This window comes from Euleptes europaea, chromosome 12 (genome assembly GCF_029931775.1).
Source record: "Euleptes europaea isolate rEulEur1 chromosome 12, rEulEur1.hap1, whole genome shotgun sequence".
NCBI lineage: Eukaryota > Metazoa > Chordata > Lepidosauria > Squamata > Sphaerodactylidae > Euleptes > Euleptes europaea.
Genome location: NC_079323.1, coordinates 9,728,822 through 9,752,683, shown reverse-complemented (window position 1 = coordinate 9,752,683; position 23,862 = coordinate 9,728,822). Strand labels below are relative to the sequence as shown.

Genomic DNA, 23,862 nt, shown 5'->3' with positions numbered 1-23,862 from the left:
TGTTGAACAGAAACCCATTCTGCACGTTTTCTATCTCACTTGGACGACCGACACTTGGCAACAACATTTCCAAACTCTTTGCCAAAACCCTGTCAATAATTTTGAAATCCATATATAAACAGCAAATAATACTGCTTTCACCATAAAAACATCAGATTTCTTCTGCGAAAAGGTTGACAAAAGAAAACTGTGTTCCTAGCCAGAGAGACCAAGGAGATGAATCCCTTGGCATGTAGAAAACCTGTAAGCAGGAAGTGAGGGAAAAGATTTCCCTCAAATATTCAGCAGTATGAACTGCAAATCCATCTGGTCTTAGAAACAGGCCAAACCTGAAGAGTCCTTAGTGATTTCTCATTTTTTGGAATAGTATTTGTTTTACATGCGTTTGGTATACTGCCTCTTAGGGTATCCATAACTACCTTAAGACCAATCTTGCTTTAGCATGCCCTGTGGTGCAGAGTGATAAGCTGCAGTACTGCAGTCAAAAGCTCTGCTCACGACCTGATTTTGATCCAGATGGAAGTCGGTTTCAGGTAGCCGGCTCAAGGTTGACTCAGCCTTCCATCCTTCCAAGGTCGGTAAAATGAGTACCCAGCTTGCTGGGGGTCAAGTGTAGATGACTGGGGAAGGCAATGGCAAACCACTCCATAAGCACAGTCTGCCGAGTAAACATCGTGATGTGACGTCACTTCATGAGTCAGTAATGGCCCAGTGCTTGCACAGAGGACTACCTTTACTTATATCTTTAGTCTTGCTTCTCCACCCCCAACTTTGCAGTTTTGACCACCATTTACCATTCTACCAGAAAATTTAAAATTTCAAAATTATTAGGTAGCAGGAAGTTCTTCTAAGGAGCCTTCCTCCACCTCAACTGACTCTTCCATTGGAGGAATGACTGCTTAAAATAGGAGGAAGGCTGCAAACTTTGCTTAGTGCAGTGGTAAAATACAGGTCATCATTATAATTTTTACAGTGCTTGCTATGGTATTAAGCACTGTATCAAGGCTTCTAGTCTATACCTTCCCCATATCTTTTATAACAATCAGTCTAGTCCATTTGACTTTTACTGTCAAGATGGTGCTTCAGAGTTGACAGCGAACCGCTGGAACTTTACTTCAAGCTTTAATTTCTTTCATTCTGACTCCAACTGCATTTTTAGTCACAGCACAGTTCAACCACCCCAACTTATCTTTCAAGCTATCTTCATGCCTACAGATCAGTAGACATTAACATACATGAACACATGAAGCTGCCTTGTACTGAATCAGACCCTTGGTCCATCAAAGTCACTATGTACTGAATCAGACCCTTGGTCCATCAAAGTCACTATTGTCTACTCAGACCGGTGGCAGCTCTCCAGGGTCTCAGGCAGAGGTTTTTCACATCACCTACCTGCCTGGTCCCTTTAACTGGAGATGCCAGGGATTGAACTTGGGACCTTCTGCATGCCAAGCAGATGCTCTGCCACAGCCCCTCCCCTAGGAGGAAAGGTGGAAAATTGGAGAAGAAGAAAAGCCAAGAAAGGAAGATAGAACAGAAGCTTAGCTGGAAACAGCAAATAATTGCAGAGAACGTCTCTCATGGCTGCAGCAATAGAAGAAATACTAAATGGGAATGTGGGGATCCATCACCTAGGCACACCTGTTAGCACCCCTTCCCTCATGCTGGGTGGTGCAATCCTTTATCTGAACTCTAGAACGTTCCGAACTCTGCTTTGCACGGGCGCAGACACCCAAAAGCATGCCAGCGCAGAGACCAGACAGAAGAAAAGATCATTATGTTACAGTCATGGTTCTCAAAGTGCACGGTGAACCTCCCAAAGGAAACACCAAAAATCAACTGGGGCACACACAAGTTTCTTGTAGACACAGACTCTCGCTATTTCATACGTGTTGGCTGACCAAAGAAATGAAGCCACAATTTGTGATCCTCTCATAACACTGATGTACTGTGCTGGGGGGTCACAACGGGACATATGGGTAACTTGAATTCACAAACATACAGACAATTAAGCATACGGTGCTTAGTTTAGCAATCTCCAGGTGGGGCCTGGAGTTCTCCTGGAATTACAACTCATCTTCAGACGACAGTTTCCCTGGAGAAAACGGCAACTATGGAGGGCAGACTCCATAGCAACCAGGATTAGCAAACCAAGTTCAAAACAATTATTATTAGTCATTATATAGTCTATGGAAATACATATTTCGCAGAATTTTTTAAAATCGTCCCTCAATCAGTGTAAGCATTCCTTTAGTCCAAGACTGCACAAGGTTTGAAAAAAATTATACCCCCCATACATAAAAGCAAAAATGTTGAGTCTTACTTCTCCGTGCCTTAAAGGAGTAATTGTTCCTCTTGACACCCCCATGCGAAATAGCGTTTCTGTGGCCTGTATGCAAAAAAAAGAATAATAATAAATTTTCAAAAAGCAGTAAAAATTTGGCAGTCTTCCGTCTCCCCCCAAAAATTAAACCAATGAATAAAACTATACTTAGCAATTCCACACATGACTGCTAAGAAATGAGTTCTGTAGAACTCCATGGGATTTACTTGTGAGTAAACACACAGGATCATGATGATATTTTTAGTAAACATTATTGCAACCAAGTTGTTAAATAAGGATATTTAGGCGACACAACATTCCATTCTTACAAAGTCATTCGAAGGACTGCTGGAAGGAAATTTTTGCACGTCACAGTTGATGCCTCACATGAAAACAGGTAGAAGGGGAGAAATCACAATTTCTGCCTCACCCTCAAAAAAAACCCCACCAGATTTTTAAAAATGGAGCATAGTATAGTAGCAGGCTTACAGCTTTTAATATTTTACACATAACTTTCTTATGAAATGAGAGGCTCTGCTTCTGTATCACCTATTACTACAGGTTTCAAATGAAACTAATCATAAAACCAGCCTTCCCAAGGACTGCCTCTGAATAAAAAAAGGCATGGTCTGATTAATCCCTTTTTTTCTGAATACCACTAATACTATGGACTGGTTTAGAACAAAATAAGAGATACGGGGACAGAGGAAATAGTTCTAGCCAGTTTTAAGGAACGTTTCTGATTCAGTCAAGACAACCTAAGTAGTCAGAAATACGAAGGCTAATTCTATCATAACAGAAGTTCACTAGTTGCATTCATTTTAAAGTTTCATCAGATAGATAACTTTTAAAAACTGCACCGTGTTAGTTATATGAGAATTATTTTCCTTAAAAAAAGAGTTAAGAGCAAGTTGCTGGGGGAGCTGTATGCATATATATACTTAAAAGCACCACCACCCCTTGTGTTGCAGTAGGTCTGTGAACATTTTTATTCCTTTGTACTTCTGACATTTGTTGCCAATGAATGACAACTGCCTACTCGCGGTCTTCGATTTATTAGCTCGTTTCCACCCACGTTAACCCAAGCCCATTGCAAGACCTAATTCTTCTGCACCCTCTTGAAGATTAAAGGGGGTGAGAATCTCATGCAAAACCTTTTGTGTCCCTTTAGAATCAATTCCTTTCATCGGCTCTTTCCACCAACATTTTAAGGATGTTTCAGCCGAATAGAGCATTCTGTCAATACCGCTAAGCCCCCTTGTTCCCATTGAGAGCTGGTGGGGTGTGTGACTTCCCTCCTTCTCCTACCGGTAAGAGATCTCTTTTAATATACTTGTACTCGCACAGCTAAAACTAATTGTCCAAGACTCCTTCGTGAAAGAGACAGATTCGCTGCATTTGTGAATCAGGGACTACAGGTTTCTTGATAGGATCACCCCTCACATGTGCTGACCGCTGCTAAACAGATTAGGACTATACTTAAAGTTTTCTATTCAGACGGGTTTGGGGCTCGCTCACAAAGTCTCTGCAGTGTTTTGTTTTGTTTCCAATCTATACAGAGGCAGCTGTCTATTTAAAGGGGTTATGTAATTAGGTATTTTCGAGAGATTGTGTTAACATAAAACCCTCCTGATCGTACAAGAGGAAAACTCCTTGGAAACATGAACAAAGTTTAGCATAAAGGCTCCTAATAAAAAAACAAAAATAGGAGTGAAAAGAAATTGGCATTCCAGAACATTAAAAACAACTGACATGTATTTAAAGACACCTACAGATAAATGCAAATTCCTAGGAATAAATGACAATTCTTTCTTTACGCACAACTTGAACACAAAATAGAACACATTTCATTCAATGCACCTTCCTAATACTTTACTGCCGAACTGCTGCTTTACGGATTACCGGTAGAATTCTGCACCAAATGCCCTGCTTTTGTGCAAGTATCCAACTTTTAAAAAAAACTACAACAACAGTGTTAAACACAAACAATCTTCACCAGTCTATACAAACGCTAAGAAAGAAATAAGAAATAAGGCACTTCAACAATTGCAAGCTTGCTTCAAAATTTTTCCAGGAGACAGTATATTACGGGATCCATTTAAGTTAAACGTGACTGTGTTTCCGTACCACTACAGCTTTAAATACCTCACAATTAGTGGCAGCTACATACAGATGAACTTGAATAGATCAAATCTTTTGGGAAGTGCTAACTATGGCATCCTAATATGGGCCGATTTTCAGTTCATTACCATATCTAAAACTAAATGGGGTGGCCGGCGCTAATCACGAAGACAGCAAAATTAGGCCACCCACAGACAAGGTCGGGTTTCTGCGTATCTGTGCCCCCCCACCACCACTTTTGCAGCAATAACTAACGACCTTGGTAAAGCCACAGTAAAACAAAAAATGGCTTAATGAGGACTGAGCATGCTCCAGGAGATGTGAAATGCTGATACCAATCTTCAGTTTAAGGGGGGTGCGGAGTACAGGGAAGGGGAAATTAGCCTGGCTAACGCCTCAAAATAGAATTATGGACCCACGTGGAGGAACATATTCTGTCCCTTTAACAAAGGCTTGACATGTGGAGATGGGCAGCTGAAGCTTTCCATCCCCGACGTGATGAGGGCTGAGTAGACTCATTGCTCTAAGAATGTGGAAGGTGGGGGACAAAACAGGAGAAAGGAAGCTAACCGGGCCAATCCCCTCACTCCTCTGCTAGCAAAAGCCATCTCAAAGCACAGCTTGCCCTGTGAGGGGTGGCAATTCTGCCCAATGGCCTCTCCTCAATGCACCCTCCCAACACCATAGTGCATTTTGCTTTGGTGGGTCCCCTGACTCTCAGCAGAGGGTATGAGAAGGTGACTGGGGGCTGTGAGTGGAAGGAGATAGTAGGGAAGAGCCCCTGGCATACAAAATACCGCTAGCACCTTCGGCAGTTCTGGAGGGCAGATATAACAAAATGCCATACTTAAATAGAACGTGTAGATGCTCACATGACAAAGTTGAAACCATCAAACATATTATCATGGAGTGTCCAATATTTAATGAGCTGAGGACCAGTTTAATTACTGCTTTACTTAAAAATTTGGAAATGCCCATTGAGACATCTGGTGGTACAAGGGTGCAGGTGACGTAGCTATTATCGGATGTAAATGCTTCTGATACTCTGTCTGTGGCAAAATTAATAGGGGCAATAATTAAATATCAGAAGAAGACCACTAAGTAAGGCATTTTTGTTTCTGTTTTCTGCTCAAGGCTATGGCTGTATGAGGATGGATGGATGGATGGATAGATTCTTGCTTTTTATGACTATATTCTGGGCACCTTGGCTATGCAGACACATTCTCAAGAGTAAATAAAATTGTGTATTTATAGACAGTGGCGGGGGAAGAACACAATATAAACAGATCCATTATATCTTCATTGATGATAAAGAGACTTTTCCGTACAACTGAACAATACGCATTTTACAGGAGGCAATTTCCTTGTAATTGCCATAAACAATGTGAACTTTTAAAAATTAAAAGCCATTTCTTTCACAACTAAATAGGGCTTTGTCCTTTAACAGACTGAATGTCTACTTAACAAAAATGTGTGTTGATTAGTCTATGGCAGGGACGAATGATTGTACTCCAGGGAATGACCCAATGTAACAAGTCTACCAAATGTTATTCTATACAGTAAAATCAGCAGACCCAAAAATACAATGTTTCGTGACAAACTAGCACAACAACAAAAAGGGTTGTCTGGAATCCAAAACCTTCAGAAGCACCTTGATCTTTCAATTTCAGTTTTTATTTTTCCCAGAAATCCTAGCCATGGACTGGTGCCCCAACATGGCAGCTGAGAATTATTAGGAAAGGGATTGAAAATGAAATGGCCGCAATCCACTGGGGACTCCGCTGATCAGCTGTGTGGATGGCTTAACACGCAGCCTCGTCCTTCTCCTTCTTCCAAAGCTTGGATTGAAGTGGGGCGTTCCGTGGCTGCCGGCCGTCCTTGGCCAGGAGGGGGTTGCCTCCTGCTGCTCTTGGTCTCTCCTGCAGCCTAGCAGACAGGCGCGGGTGGCTCCCAGGTAAGTGCTGGCTCCTGGTTGCGCCAAGGAGTCGCTGGGCTCTTGCCATGCCACTGAGCCGTGGCTTGTTCCCGGAGGTGGTCAGGCTCAAAAAATGTCCAGATTTTGGATCATTCCAGGTTTTGGATTTCTGGATAAGGGATACTCAACCTGTATGCACCACCACCCCAGAAATGCGTATTACTTAATCGCACACCAGATGCAAAATGACAGCGGGCTGCAATATCATGTTTCCTCAAACCATTTTAATAGCATGCCAATTATTCTGCACGATAGCATGCCAATTATTTTGCTCATATCAGCTTTCTATCATGTGTGATATGAGTCCAATCTAGTGAGCAACCAGCAAACTTGCAAACTCATGCAACATTGTAGCTCATATTAAAAAGATTTCAACACCAAGCTTTCAAAGACATAAGATGCAATTACATTAGAACTTGATCTCCAGCTTTTAAGGAAACAGGGCCCTGCATGGGACATGATTTTAAAAAATAAGGGAATCTGTTATTATTATATATATATATATATCTTAGAATATATATCTACTTGTATGTTCAGATCAGACACTTGGGAATTTCATTAAAAATGAAAGAAAGCTTTATTACCCCTGCAGAACACCAGATTTAGTCTAAACTCTCTTCTCATTAACATGAGGTCACTATTACAAAATGCCAGTTGACATCTTATATAATGCACAGAACGTATCCTAATGTGCAGTACATTTGCTGGAAGTAACCTACACATTTTTTTACTTTGCCCCAAAATTAGACCCTCTGGGAAGAATTTTGCACACACTGAGATAAGTGGCTATGCATTATCTGATAATCCTAGAGAGATTTTGCATGGTTATTTAAAAGACATTGTAAATTATTCAGGTCTTGAGCTAGTTATGAACCCACTTATTGCTGCTTAGTATTGCATTCTTCTGGAAAACTGTACAACTACCCCCACTGTCAAAATAGTACAGAAGGGTTTAATCATTTATTGTTGAAGTTGATATTATTTTGAGAGTTTTAAATTATAGACAGTCACATTTGTGGAGAAATGGGTTTTATTTATTGCTTATTAGAACAATATGTTTCAGGATAATACCCATCCATATATTTTTCTATTGGTTACAAGAAGACATCTGCCTTGTGATCATGCATGAATAATAATTACGGGGGGAGTCAGGCAGTGGCAGACCTACATTTTTGGAACCCTGAAGCTTGAACTGTTACGGGGGACCCTTCACAACCAGCAACAACAGGGCAACATCCAACAAGGTCCAAAGTGCCTTGCTGCCCTTGCAAGGACCTCGAAGTCCAAATGGCAGAGAACAGGGTGGTGGGGTGGAGTCCTTGAAAATACATCGTACACTGAGCCCATTCCTGCCAGCAACAAAGTCTGGGTAACCGCTGTTATCTTCTTGGGGAGGGGCTGTGGCTCAGTGGTAGAGCATCTGCTTGGTATGCAGAAGGTCCCAGGTTCAATCCCCGGCATCTCCAGTTAAAGGGACTAGGCAAGGAAAGACCTCTACCTGAGACCCTGGAGAGCCGCTGCCATTCTGAGTAGACAATAGTGACTATGATGGACCAAGGGTCTGATTCAGTATAAGGCAGCTTCATGTGTTTATGTGTTCTTCAGTGGGGTTGTTCTATGGCAGATGTATTGGTTCATTCTCTAATAGGGAGGTAGGAGGTCATCAGAGGGGGCTCGTTAAAAGAAAGATATGAACATCAGATTTTTGGTATTACAATGGAGGAGTGAGGCGAGTGCAACCTGAATTGAGAATTCAGATGTCTTTTTATGGTTCCGATTGGCTCTAGCCTAAGGGCTGAGCTATAGAACTATTAAGCCATGCATCAACGAAGGATTCAAGGATCCAGCTGCCAAAATGTAGACTATGAATAGATTCTGGCGAGCTCGGCGAGCCCATACAGCTGGGGGTTCAGGTGCTGCAAGCCCCCGAGAAAATTTTGAAATTTAACCTATTACAGGGATACTTTGAGGCCATATGACATAGGTATTAGAGCATATTGTAAGGTCAATATTAAGTACTTCAACCCATTGGTTTATGTTTCGATCACTAAAATAGCCTTATTTTAGTAACACAAAAAAAAACCCATCGATTTTGTTGAAAAATTCACTCCAAAAAAAAAAAAAAAGGTTGCTTCAGGGCCCCTCCAGGATTAGGGGTCCTGAAGTTTAAGCTTCGTTAGTTTCATAGTAGATCCACCACTGGAGTCAGGTACTAATGTGTGAAACAAACCATATGTCAACTGGTACCCAATCAATATGGAATTATTTTCAAAACTCACAATAATGTATGCATAAATATATTTGTATAAACATTAATATCAATTCAATAATATAGTTACAAATCAAAGGTACATTTTACATTTGTAATACAAGGCTTACAAATAAACACTTTTTAATACAAAATGAATGGAGACTCTATTGTCAGTGGCCCATGGCTTCATATGAGATTTGAAAGACTAACAGCTCATTCCTGAGCCTTGCGGCAGCCGGGGACAGCATAGCCAAGGTGCTGCCGTGGTGCCTTCAAAGAGGTTCCCCGGCTGCCACAAAGCTTAAAAAAGCCTTTTTAAAAGAAAAGAAAATAGGGCTTTTTCCCCATTGAAAACAGTGTCAGGAAAAACTTGACACAGCAACGCTGTTGTTCAAGGGGGCGTTCCAGGGCTGGAAGGGCTTTGTAAGCTGACTACTGTCAGCTCCGCTCCCAGTAATGCCCCATCCCCCAATCCAGGCACCGCATTTCTCTTAAGGAATTTAGGTCCTGGAGAGACTGCGGAGTCGGAGGAGCGGCGTGCAGCTCCGCAGCACCCAGGTGCCAACGAAACTGCGCCGGCTGCCAGCATAAGTGCCTCTTATTCCGTGATAAGAGGCCATTTATGCTGGTGGAGGGGGTCCCACCGCCTCCAGACCACTTTCAGCCCCCCATCTCAGGAATGGGCTGTAACACTGCACTGCTCACTTTTTTTTCTAGAAGTTCAGTTTATTGCAAGGAATTTGCAACCTGGATATCATAACGCACACTGACCAAACTTTGCCATGATAAACTTGTGGCAGGCAACTTCAACGGAGTCTTCATAAACTCCAAAAATATTCATGGTTGTATCTTTCACAACTATAATACATAATAAAAGACAATTTAGTATATGCAATATTTATAAATGAACAAAAAAAGGATCACTATCCCTGAACCAGTTAAGTTTTTGGGAATATTTGAGTTTGATGATTTACACATATTAAAAAACAGTGAAAGGGTTACCCTGACATTGGCTGGATTTATCTTGAGTAATTTATCATGCGCCCCCAGTAAACAATAAATATAACCAATTGCACCTAATTTGGGTGATAGACAAAGCTTTTTTGTTCCACTATGTGTATGCTTATGCAATCCCTCTGAAGTAATCAGAAACAGAATGACGAGATTTAACCTAGTACACATTTCTTGAAGTCACCCCAGCTTTCTGTCTAGACTGATGGCTAATTAGAGCAGAACCAATCCTGATGAAGGATACATGTAATCCAATACAGAACTAGTTGGTGTGACATTTACTTATGGAGAATCGTCAAAACAAAACCAAAGACAGACAATCAATTGGGTTAAAACAGTTGAAAGGTCAAGCAACCTATTCTTGGGGCTGTTGGAAAAGCGATTTCCCATTTTTACAAAGGCCATTCTTCTCACCTAAATGATAAGGTAAGGAATAGTGGGCTCTGAAGACTGCTTTTGCCATTTCCATTAATACACACACACACACACACACCAGATTTAAATTAATGTTCTAAGACTACCGTCAGTAATTTTCATCAATACGTATGCATCACAGGCACTCCCTGAAAGCCCTTCTTTTCCATAGAACAGAGATCCCAGAGGAGACAGAAGACTAATTCTCCCCCTCCTAATGCCTGTGATGACCAAAGTTTTTAAAAGTATATCACAAAACAAACGCAAAGAATGAGATTGTCCTACTGTAACATGGACCTGTGCATTCCGTTAGTACTACAGAGATGCTTGATTCACTACTGCTGGCTTATGTAGTCAAAGAGGGCGGGTGCCATTTTTCTCTCTCCTTCTTTATCTCACTCATGGTGCCACTTGACACCGAGCACCACCTAACCCAATTAAATCGGCAGTACATCCTGGGTTGGATCCCACGGCTCCATTATGCTAATGGTAGTACTTTCCTCTGCTGGCTGAAGAGCTTCTTGCATCATCAGAAGACTCCTTCAGCTGGAAAACAGTGTCGTTGGTGGTGGGACAGAGTAATGAGACCGAAGTAGAAGAAATGTTGGTGGGTCAGAGCAATGAGACCCAAGAAGCAGAAGAAGAAGAGTTGGTTTTTATATGCTGACTTTCTCTACCACTTAAGGAAGAATCAAACCGGCTTACAATCACCTTCCCCTCCCCACAACAAACACCCTGTGAGGTAGGTGGGGCTGAGAGAGTGTGACTAGCTCAAGGTCACCCAGCTGGCTTGATGCAAAGTAGTGTGGAAACAAATCCAGTTCACCAGATTAGCCTCTGCCACTCATGTGGAGGAGTGGGGAATCAAACCCGGTTCACCAGATCAGAGTCTACCGCTCCAAACCATCGCTCTTAACCACTACACCACACTGGCCCTGTGCAGCCTTAGGACATCTTTTCTTCTCCCCTCCTCTTTTCTTTTTTTTTTTGTAGCAAATATCTAGCCAAAAGAAAAATTCTAGAGAACTCAAGGTTTTTTTGGGGGGGGGGGGGGTTTGCATCATTGTTTGTGGTGTTGTTGTTTTTCTGTGGGCCAACATGGCTACCTGCAATCTTTGCTGTTTGAATGTACACTACAGTACAAATGAATTCCGTTCTATACAATTTGCATCTAGCCTACTGACCTGACAAACACAAATAAGTTCAACGTTAGCGGTTAAAAGTTTCAGGAAAAATGTTGGGTCAGTACAAGACCTGCCAATATTTGCAGAAATCCAGTATTTGTTTTGTAAAAGTTGCAGTTCTCCCCTTCTATCAGGATGCTGAAGATTCTCTAGACAGATGGCAGCAGAGTAGAGCTTTTCCACAAGGGCTCAGGTGTGCAGGATGGGCCTTTAAAGGAACTGCGAGAAATCAGCATCTGCACCTCTCGCCTGTCACGATTTTTGCAGAGACAGATTCTCTAAGGACCTTCTTGAGTTCAAGAGCATCAAGATTGGCAAGCACAGCCCACAAGCAGTTTAACGAAGTCAACAGGGGGGAGGAAAAGGAAGAACGGTTCCTCTTGCAAACCCTTGGCCCCAGCCACAGAAGGAGAAGGCGGTAAAGGCAGAAAGGAAAGGGCCGGAGCAGGGCTCGCGTAGAAATGGGAGGCACAAAAAACTGATAAGGTGGCTCAGGGGTGGGGGGAATATACCTATGATTGATGGCACTCACTATCTTGCTCACTGTAGGTACTGGAAGATCAGGAAGACCATGAACGATTTTGAGTAGATCAAACAGTTTATCTTAAAGCCGTAGAGGTAACAGAATCCAATAAATACAATTCCCAATTAAAACACTACACTATTAATCAAATACTACAACATTTATTCTTTTTATTTATGTATTTGTTACTTACAGTCCGTCTTCCTCACTAGAGAAGAGAGAAGGGTAGTTTTTTTATATGCCGACTTTCTCTACCGTTTAAGAAAGAATCAAACCAGCTTACAATCGCCTTCTCTTCCCCACAACAGACACCCTGTGAGGTAAGTGGCGCTGAGAGAGCTCTAAGAGAGCTGTGACTAGCCCAATGTCACCCAGCTGGCTTCATGTGTAGGAGTGAGGAAACCAACCCAGTTCACCAGATTAGTGTCCGCCGCTCATGTGGAGGAGTGGGAAATCAAACCCGGTTCCCCAGATTAGAGTCCACCACTCCAAACCACAGCTCTTAACCACTACACCACTAAGACTCAAGAAGCCTACTCCAGTGACCCACAAAACTAGCTCAGCAGAAAATTGTCAAAGAGGTGTTCCTCGAGCCATTATGCTTCTTGCGGAAAGGTTCACTTCAGATTTTGAAAATCATGGAACCTAAATTTAGCGTAAATATTCATATGCAATCCAGATCCTTTTTTTCAGAGACATAAACTCAGAAGTGATGCCACAATGAAACCTTTTCTACGCACATACCGGACTGTAATTGCCGACACAGAAATGGACTCAATACCCAGCTGAATGTTATAAACAGGAAGACTGTACTACTTCCTAGAAGATGGCAGTATTGCAGCGATGCAAAGACAAATTATTAGATTCCAGGGGTTTCAGAGTCTCTGGGGCTGGCGCCTATGGATCTAATAATTCAGGAATGAATGAGTCCCTCAGTGCGTTTTACAGCAATTAAAATATGTACATTTTATAAACTGGCACTCCTGTTGCTTCATTTGCGCTAATTGACTACAATGCAAAGCATTATCCTGATACGCCAAACTACACATTTTAATAGCCTTATAAACTGGGCACCAGGACAGAATTCCATGGGTGATTAAGGGCAAAAAAGGGGGGGACAGATTAATTTGTCACTGGGGGGAAAGAGCAGGTTTGGAAACAGGCCAAAACCTCTCAGTAAGTGTTGCTTTACTAGCATGGTGCTGTCATTAAGCATACTGTAAATGCACTTCTAGCCTGCCTAGGTGAATATTAGGAAACAATCGTATCACTGTTCGCATAAAACATAAGGCGTTTCAATACGCCCCTACCCCCCCCCAGTTCCGTCTAACACTGCTTCCTGCACCAGCTTACCTTAGCAACTGACTTTTATTTGGGTCATTAATCATTTGAATGCAGATTATTACTCCGGGATATAATTCACAAACGGTATCAATAGTATATGGGTTTATAGCAATCAACGCCATAGCTATGAGAAGTTACCATTTTTCCTCCCCTCACTAACAATTCTGGGCGAGCCAAAAATAAAATCTGACCAGTATTAAACTGCATACACCTAGGTGTACACCCCAGGTTCCAATTCACCAAGATTTCTTTAAAAAAAACAGATATGTATAGCTATTAAAATATATTGTTATGCATGTCCAACTTCAAGAGCCGGCGTGGTGTAGTGGGGTTAAGTTGTCAGACTAGGGCCTGGGAAACAGAGGTTCAAATCCCCACTCGTGCCATGGAAGCTTGCTAGGGGACCTTGGGGCAGTCACACACTCTCGGCCCTGATCCTGGCTAGTATTTGGATGGGAGACCTCCAAGGAATACCAGGGGCATGACGTGGAGGCAGGCAATGGCAAACTGCCTCCAAACGTCTCTTGCCTTGAAAACACCCTACGCCGGGGTCACCATAAGTCAGCTGTGACTCGGTGGCAAAAAAAAATGTCCTGTTTCTCCCAGTATCAGAGCTGTGTTTCCTTTTTTACACAGACACCCATCTGCTCCCTCCCCCTCCAGCTAGGCAGGAAGCTCACCTCTTCAAAAACCCTGACGGGCACGTGAACAAAACCATTTCCTGGCACTCAGTACCCTTATTTTTGGTCATGTAAGATAAACTGATCCACGGTGATCAGAGGTCAAGCCTGCGACACTGTAATTTAGGAGTGAAAACATGCAGAACAAAGAAATGCTTGAGGGGACATTTAAATATGCAGTTACGAATTAAAAAAGCTGACAGGAAGAAAGCTGATTTCTTTGAAATGTGGTGTTGGAGGAGAGTTTTATGGATACTGTGGACCGCCAAAAAGATTCTACATGAAATCAAGCCCAAACTCTTCCTAGAAACTAAAATGGCTTGCAATAAAGGGTTTAAAATACAGGCAGAAATTTTACAGTTAAGAGTTGTTCAGCAGTGGAATCGGCTGCCTAGGGAGGTGCTGAGCTCCCCCTTATTGACAGTCTTCAGACAGCAGCTGGACAGACACTTGTCAGGGATGCTCTAGGCTGATCCTGCATTGACCAGGGGGTTGGAGTAGATGGCCTGTATGGCCTCTTCCAGCCCTACGATCCTACGACTAAACTGAGGCTATCATACTTTGGTCACATCATGAGAAGACAAGATTCGCTGGAAAATACAATAATGCTAAGCAAAGTTGAAAGCGGCAGGAAAAGAGGAAGATCCAACACGAGATGGACTGACTGAACAAAGGAAACCATGGCCCTAAATTTGTTAGACGAGAGGAAAGGGCTGTTAACAATTGGAGGTTTTAGAGGTCATTACTTCATAGGTTCACCAAGTCAGAAGTGACTTGATGGCACATAACACAGAGATGTTCACGATCTGAATATGTTTTCTTGGCTGCAATTAAAATGTATCATGCCAAAGTTCAATTAATAACACTGAAAATTATGAAGACTGATTAAAAAGGTGAGACTATAGCTTTATCATGGCTTCCACTAAGGGCAGGCTTTCCCCTTCAATGCAGTGCAGACTTCCACTGATAATGACAGCAGAATGGCATCTTGCATCAACAGAAGGTTTGTTGAAAATGCCGTGGTTAACAGAATTCCTCCATGGGATCCAGCCCTAAAACAAGAAATACAACAGAGCCAGAAGTTTACTCAGATGTCCTCCGCCATGAACACATTTCTCCAGGATACCACATTTTCATTCAGAATCGCCACAAACAAATCAAAGTGCATACACTCATCCCCAATACTCTAAAAACAGTGGCTGCTTTCCAAGTTTTCATATTTTAATCTGCTTAAATCATTCCCTCATGATTACTTATCTTCTATATGTGCGAATATATCAATCAGTTTACAAGGGGAGAAGTTATAATCGACTGTAATAGGATGTGTGTCTTACATGGGTATTTAACCTCTCCACAAGCATTTAATCTGTTCTGACATCTTTGCAGCCGGCCCGAACTAACATTCCAGCACTTACTCTGCTGTAAACCTTAAGGAACAGGATAAATAATTTACAAAAACAGAGCAGTCAGAAAACGGGTTTGTTTTGAAAGTGGTCCCTGGTAAACCAGCTAGGAGGATTACTCCCACCACAATCTTTGGAGACAGACGTTAACGGTTGACAACTTCATCCCCTCAGAGGCAGACGTGAGCTAAATACGGGCAGGAATATCAGTCAAAAACGATTTCAAGTTTTCAAATATCTGGAATCAATTAGCCGAGGGGGAAAGTTTCCAAAGGGCCACCCATTAATAAACACAAAATAATTTGTGTCTGCTGTCTTGTTTGTGATAATTTTTTATTGCTACCTCAGTTTCAGATGTCACAGTAATTACTTCCACATTCTGATTAAAATATGAATTGAAGCCACATGTGAAAGAGGCATTCTTTTTCTGTCAAAAACTGAGGAATAAGCTTAAGATTTTTAAGTTATTGAAACACTGACAACTAAAAAGAGTGCTGCCTCCTTTCTGAACTTCGTTTTTTTTTAATTATCCAAACAACTGAACTACTAAGTTTCTCTGCCCTAAAGCAATAAACCATTGTAATAGCTCCTAATTGAATCTCTTCAGAAGAAAATGAGTTAACCCCTTGAAGAAAAACATAACTAGGCTTTCTCAAAGCTTTACCATAATTAGAAGATCAAGAGCTTTATAAAGAGTGACTTCACCACTGAGTTAAACACTGGACGCCCAATACAGGAGTCAAACACTCTCATTTATTTTAGATCATATTTATAGCCTGTAACATCCCGGAGGTTTAGGACAGATAGAGGCCATTTTATCTAGTGAAAGCATCGCATCATCAGTGGGCTCGAGATCAATATCAGAAGGGGGAAAGACCTTGGACCATCCAAAAAGATAATAAGTTTAAGTTTTAGTGCACAGACTGCTGTAGAAGAAGAGGCTATTTCCAGTTAGAGATGGCTTTAAGTCCACTTTCCAGCCAGCGCGGTGCAGTGGTTAAGAGCAGTGGTTAGGAGCGGTGGACTCTAATCTGGAGAACTGGGTTTGATTCCCCACTACTCCACATGAGCGGCGGACTCTAAGCTGGTGAACTGGGTTGGTTTCTCACTCCTCTACATGAAGCCAGCTGGATGACCTTGGGCTAGTCAGTTTTCTTAGAGCTCTCTCAGCCCCACCTACCTCACAAGGTGTCTGTTGTGGAGAGAGGAAAGGAAGGAGATTGTAAGCCACTTTGATTCTCCTTAAAAGGTAGCGAAAATTGGCATATAAAATCTTCCTTCTCCACCACCACCACCGTTGGTTGATATTGTGCCCAGAAGTACCACAAAAAGGATATAAGGGGGGAAAACTCAACCAAATGAGTGGACAAAGGTTGAGCTACAAACTAAACAATATAACAAAATAATTACATTTATTTCAAAGTGTACACAGTAAAATCATTAAAAACACAGGGCCTGCGATACAGGCTACATATATAAATATTGGTTATAAAATTCCTATGTACAGTTGATATAACAATGTAAATGACCAATGCTTAACCAGACGCATTTCGGCCTAAGTAGGTCTTCTTCATTGGTCATAAATAAAATTATAGAAACATATCCGGAAATAAACCTAATGAAATATTTTAATCTAATATTTTGTGTGGCATAATGTGAATTCTTGACCTCAATTTTGGGTCTTGCCACACGGGCAGCTGCTCACACTATCTGATGCAAAATGAACAATGCTTTCGGATATGTGTACATCAACCTGTGATGAATCAAAATTGGCCATATAAAATCAGCATATAAAAACCACCACCTCCTCCTCCACCACCACCACCAAGTTGGTTGGTTGATATTTTGACCAGGCCTGGTGGCAGTAGCTTTACACCAAACAGCAGGAATTTTGATGGCTCACAACAAGGTTTTGAAGGCTCTTTCATTCAGGTGGGTTATATTTTGTTGTCAAGTACTGCAATGTACAGTTGTCGACCCAGAGTCTACCCTCTGAAGCTGCCACTTTCTCCAAGGGAGCTGATCTCTTTGGTCTGGGGATCAGTTGTTACTCCAGAAGAACGTCAGCCTGGAAGATGGCAACCCTAGTAAGATATCAAAGCAAACCTGAATCTTGAAAAGGATTAAACAACCATGAACCAATGTGGACAACAGAACCGAGATGTACTCTAGGCCCTCTGGCCAATGTTCTTCACTATCCAAGTCACTCACATTCTGGGTCAGGTAAATGTTCCAAAGACTCTTATCATAGGAGTAATACCCAGGCAGAAATACGCTTAATGTAATCATGAAATGGTATAGTTAAGAAACAAAAATTGTTTATGACCACTGCCAACAAAGCATTCACTAAAGTATTGTCGAAGGCTTTCACGGTCAGAGTTCATTGGTTCTTGTAGGTTATCCGGGCTGTGTAACCGTGGTCTTGGAATTTTCTTTCCTGACGTTTCGCCAGCAACTGTGGCAGGCATCTTCAGAGTAGTAACACTGAAGGACAGTGTCTCTCAGTGTCAAGGGTGTAGGAAGAGTAATATATAGTCAGAAAGGGGTTGGGTTTGAGCTGAGTATTGTCCTGCAAAAGTATTGTCCTGTAACTTACAGGACAATACTTTTGCAGGACAATACTCAGCTCAAACCCAACCCCTTTCTGACTATATATTACTCTTCCTACACCCTTGACACTGAGAGACACTGTCCTTCAGTGTTACTACTCTGAAGATGCCTGCCACAGTTGCTGGCGAAACGTCAGGAAAGAAAATTCCAAGACCACGGTTACACAGCCCGGATAACCTACAAGAACCATTCACTAAAGGTTTTCACCAGGGCACCAGAAACGTGCTGAACACCAAATGTTTCAACAGTTGATGATAATTTTATAAGGCAGCTCTGACCTGGCAAACACTTTACGTACACAAATCCATGACAGACATGCAACCATTAGTAATACAGGATGGCAATAACCTCTTCACCAGTCGTATTTAAGTCATTTCACGACGGAAACCAAACCGCAGAATTTTCTCCCCCTGAATTTCAAAGGTGAAGCAACCTCAAAGTCAAAGGTTCTTAACTATTTCATTATTTAAGTTTATAGGGAAGTTTTACTAGATTTGGTCTTTCATTCGGTTATACACTTTCCAAGAATCGGGAACGGAGGGGGGGGAATCACTTCCCTGCTCATGTAAACAGTGTACATTCTCTCAACAAGCTGACCCCCTTTACTACAAGGAGGGGAGAAGTGAATGCTCTTAAGTAGTTTGTGGAATGCAGACTCTCCTATGCAACTGTGCCCTCTCAAATACCTAAATCCATGTGATGCATCTCAGATCCCAAAAGGTCACTGACTGAGATACAAGCCAGCAAGCAACTTTGAAATAGCTGAGATAACTTCTGTACAAAAGAAGAAACAGAGACTGTTTTCAACTTGCCTCCAACTTTGCAGGTATTTTCTTGTACTTACCTAGGCGCCCAGACTGTTTAATGGGGTTAGGATTCGGTCTCTCAAGGAGGCACGAATTATTTTGAATGAGTACCAGGGATGGGATGGACAAGATAAAGTGATCCACCTATAGGATTGTCACAAGTGCAGATTTAAATTGATAATTTTTTTAGCATTTGTTTTTTAAGAAGAAGAGTTGGTTTATATGACAACTTTCTCTACCACAAGGCAGCATCAAACTGGCTTACAAGCACCTTCCCTTCCCCTCCTCACAACAGACACCCTGTGAGGTAGGTGTAGGTGGGGCTGAGAGAGCTCTAAGAGAGCTGTGACTAGCCCAAGTTCACCCAGCTGGCCTCATGTGGAGGAGTGGGGAAACCAACCCAGTTCACCAGATTAGCATCTGCCGCTCATGTGGAGTAGTGGGAAATCGAACCAGGTTCTCCAGATTAGAGACAACATTCTTAACCACTACGTTCTTAACCACGCTGGCTCTCTTTAAGAAACTGATCAATTCCGGAGAAGGAATTTCCATCTTCGGTTTTCACAAAAGCAATCCTTCCCAGCAAACTAGCTGCCTTCCATCAATATTGACATTTACAAGCTTTGCTAAAACCACCTCCCTCCACCTTCCACCATTAATCAAGACCATAAGGAGCATGTCATTGAGACAGAGCTCCAAACAGTCTGCCTCCCCCAGAATGTCAGCCCAATAGCTGTGGACATTTTTACAAAGTGTGCAGTCCAGAATTTCCCAAACTTCTAAATAGCGGAAGTACATTTTTTTCTGAAATAAAACCAGAACCATGCTTCATTCTTACACACACCCAAAGTATACTCCTAAAGAGTTTGCAAGAGTTCACCTGTCCTCAGAGAAGCTCATCTACTTTCCCCCCCTTAAATCGGTAATCCGGAAAAAGGTAAACCTCGAATGAGCAGGGACTCACACAGAGCCACAACATGTAGCCACTTCTGAGAGCAGATAATGCTATTCATCCGTGGGCAGGATCTAGCCCCCGAGTGCTCTTATCCAGCCCGAGAGCTAGCTGAGCCCGCGAGCCAGCCCCACTCTCAACCTGGGCTGATGAGGCATGGCCCAGCCCGACCAAGTGACATTTATGTCATATCCATCCCTCGTAACAATTGAGTTCGACACCCCTGAGACAGACACAAGGTCAGAGCAGTGGATCGCACAGAGGTACAGCATTTAGCCATCTTTCTGGGTAGGCAACTGAATGCAGAAATGGCTAATATAATTAATATCTCACAGAACACTAGTTTGTTCTGGCCCAGAATTTAGGAATTACTGTTTTAGACTATAAATTTCTGATTGATCACAGAATAAATTGAAGTAATTTGTATTAACTTGTTGTTTATTTTCTGGCTGCCTTTCACAACAGAACTCAAAATGGAGATGTAAGCTCTCAAGAGATCACCTTCCTAGGAAGGACCAGACCTGGACATACATCAGCAAAGTTACATGTCAGGTACCTTCAGACCATACCCTGGAATAGGGTTGCCAACCTCCAGTAACTAGCTGGAGATCTCCTGCTATTACAACTGATCTCCAGCCAATAGAGATCAGTCCACCTGGAGAAAATGGCCACTTTGGCGATTGGACTCTATGGCATTGAGGTCCCTCCCCTCCCCAAACCCCAACCTCCTCAGGCTCCACCCAAACAACCTCCCGCTGGTGGTGAAGAGGGACCTGGCAACCCTACCCTGGAATCACATGCAGAGCTGCATGAACCAGTTTCTCGGTTTCGGGTCTTTTTCTTTGGATGCTGTTCTTCAGGGGACAGGAAAAAAAAAACTCTGAGGAGGCTGACTCTGTCGGGGTGGTTTGTGTCAGGGAGTTCTTCTTGGATCTTAAATTCTTGTTCTTTCATTGTTCTGTGGCAGCTTCTTTTCTTTGCCTACCTTGACCTAGTTTATAACAAGAGTTTTTCTCCTTCAAGCTTCTTGGAATGTTTCATTTTCTGCCAATAAAGTTTTTTTTTTTAACAGCTTCTTCTGAGCCAAACCTTTCAAACCAGCTGATCCACTTGTTAAAATATTTCGACCCCCCTAGTAACCCTTTTGAACTCCAGATTAAGTGCATCACCGCCACTGAGGGATACATATATGTATCCAAATCACGATCACTTAAAAATAATAGGAAACACACGGGATTGGATCTGACGCTCATTTTCTTCCCACAGTTGAACAGTTCCCTCTGTTTAGGAGGATTTTCATCCCTACGAATTTTCATCCTCACGAACACCCCAGTATTCTCCCTGGAGCTCCCCTAAACCCATAAAAGTGGGTTATTTTGGAAGTTATTGGAGGAAGGCTGCAGTAGGAGGGGAGAAATTCCACTATGCGCTCAGTACACTGAACACAACCATCTTCAGTGAAAGAGAACAAGCCTACGCAAGCTTCCTTTAACCAGATAAGTACAGCACATGTATTTGGTGCTTGTGTCTTGCACTGTTTCAGGTTCCAGTCTCATTTGGTTTGCACCACTCATGCTGAAGAGAGGGGCTTGCAAATCCTCGGTGGTAGTTCAAAGGAGATAAGGCTTTGAGAATGGAGACAATAGTGTGAGAGGGTGGGAGGAATCTGCCAGCAATCTAATCAACGGATGATTTCAATCACACTGTGTTCCTAGCTTGAGGCAAGCTAATTATTTGTTGAGGTTGATGCTTTTCAAAAAAAAAAAAAAAAGAGGGGGGAGGAACCAAAACCAGCACTTTAAAGTGTATGCAGCCAGGTTTAATGTGCCAGTTATCCATATCCAGCTAAAATGTCCTACCCTGGTTTTATGGTGGAATGGATTGGCAAGAACAAGACAACATGCGTGGGGAAACCAGGCAATTCTGCTGTGTCTGTGCCTGGGAATTGATTGATTTAAATCATATCTGACGCAGGAACAGGCCAGAATTAGATGCAAAGGGAAACGAGTTCCCACAGGAAGGGGGCTGCCAACAAGGCGGCCTTGCTTCTCTTCCCTGCTTTCATCTTCAGTGTATGAAAAGTCCTCATATGAAATGAAGTGCTACTTTGAAGAATTGTGGAACCAGGTCACTTGGGAGCTTTAAGGGTTAAACCTCACACTCTAAATAGTGATTGGATGCCCAACAGTCCAGACAGATTTTTCACACTTGGAAAGGGGGGGAAAGCTGTGCAAATGCTTCAAACCTTTCGGCTTTAGAAAGTTCATAACATGAGTCCATGATACACACTTATTAGATAAAGTATATTCTCTAAAAGTATAACATGCAATGTCATTAGAGATATGAAGGATCAGAGGGGTGGGGGACAGAAAACGTCAAGGAAGAAAACTGTATTTTATCCTTTTTTTATTTGTGTTCCTAAGGACTTCTTCTCCCACCCCCCATGGAAACTTTGGGGAATGCTGAAAATTATCTTTATTTTTCTTCTGAAATGCTTTTAAAGATAAGATTTTACCCACCAAAACAGATAGCTTTTATTTTATTTTAACAGAAGATAAAATGAAATAGCACAGAATAATATGTCCTGTCTTGAGATCCTCATAGAAACAAGTGAAGCATAACGAATCTCCAGTTTTGGGCTTTCGCCTTTCAAGTGCCACTAGGCATACATTTCCTTGAGTGGTAAAAGTAACCCTTAATAACAAATACATATGGGACCTATTTTTATTTGGAGTTATTTTTCCAATGACCTCACTTTTAGTGTCACTCTCATACACTCAAGTACCAAGCTCAACAGTGGGCAATAATAGAAGTACCAGAATCATGACAGGCTACTTCAGATTTTGAAGAGCCCTCAATAACTGTACACACTACCCAGATTGCAAATCTGTAATAACTCCAAGTTGGCAGGATGGATGATGGAAACATTAGAATCATAGAATCATAGAGTTGGAAGGGACCACCAGGGTCATATAATCCAACCCCCTGCGCAATGCAGGAAATTCACAACTACCTCCCCCACATACCACGTGACCCCTACTCCATGCCCAAAAGATGGCCAAGATGCCCTCCCTCTCATGAACTGCCTATGGTCATAGAATCAGAATTGCTGACAGATGGCCATCTAGCCTCTGCTTAAAAACCTCCAGGGAAGGAGCGCTTACCACCTCCCTAGGAAGCCTGTTCCACTGAGGAACCACTCTAACAGTAAGAAAATTCTTCCTAATGTCTAGATGGAAACTCTTTTGATTTAAGTTCAACCCGTTGGTTCTGGTCCAACCTTCTGGGGCAACAGAAAACAATTCTGCACTATCCTCCTATATGACAGCCCTTCAGGTACTTGAAGATGATTATCATAATACCTCTCAGTCTTCTCTTCTTCAGGCTAAACATACCCAGCTCCTTCAACCTTTCCTCATAGGACTTGGTCTCCAGACCTCTCACCATCTTTGTTGTCATCCTCTGGACACGTTCCAGCTTGTCTACATCCTTCTTAAATTGTGGTGCCCAAAATTAACTGTTGTGCTGCAAGATATCACTAAGAGCAAACACCCTTGCTTCGGTTAAAAATGTTTAAACCTCTGCCTTCTCGGTCACAATTAAAACTGATTGTTTAGGCACTGCAGGAAACCATCATTGTAAACTCGAGTAGCTCTCTGCAAATAAAGCCATGTGTGTTTCGAGCTTCTGAAGGGTTACTTAGGAGAGTTAAAAACAGTCAGGCAGCATCACGTAAAAGGCAAAGTCCTAACCGCTTTGCCGGGCTCCTGCCAGATTTTCTGAGCTGAGTGACGGATGAGGTTTCCTGGGGCTAACATGCCAAAGCCAATTAGCCATGTCAATCCGCAAGTATGCCAGCTGCCAGGCTCTAACTTTATTACTGGATGATTTTAAAAAGTGAAGACATCAGCAATGCTGAGAGTTCACATGACTCCTAATTTTAAAACTTGTCTCAGGAAGATTTACTGGGGTTGCAGAGACAAGGACCCTTAAGCTTTGGCCTTTTGAGAAGTCAATACCAGCGCTATCCATTTTCTATAACTTGATTATACTATGCACTTTTAATCAAATTAGCTTATGTTACAGGCCTCCAAAAAAAACCCTGAATCATCATAGGGTGTTTTTTTTCTTGCTTCTGTTTCATATAATTTTCTTATTTTAAGAATATCACGGCAGTATTGTCCTTGCTGTGTTTCAAACTGCTTATTCCACAAAATATGAGATGTTTAATATACACACAGCTAACCATTTAGGGCATCCGTTTT

The 23,862-nt window shown here is 42.2% G+C and overlaps 1 protein-coding gene and 1 non-coding gene across 2 annotated transcripts in view; one reads left to right on the top strand and one right to left on the bottom strand.

The window, feature by feature from the left end:
- Positions 1-23,862, bottom strand: part of TMEM135 (transmembrane protein 135) — a 200,758-nt gene that overhangs the window by 124,452 nt on the left and 52,444 nt on the right. The window contains exon 5 of the mRNA XM_056858328.1: positions 2,324-2,389. Coding sequence (XP_056714306.1) covers positions 2,324-2,389 — 66 coding nt within the window. The remainder of the gene's footprint in view (positions 1-2,323; positions 2,390-23,862) is intronic.
- TRNAT-GGU (transfer RNA threonine (anticodon GGU)) lies at positions 7,814-7,885 on the top strand. Its single transcript has one exon. It is a non-coding gene; the product is annotated as a tRNA-Thr (tRNA).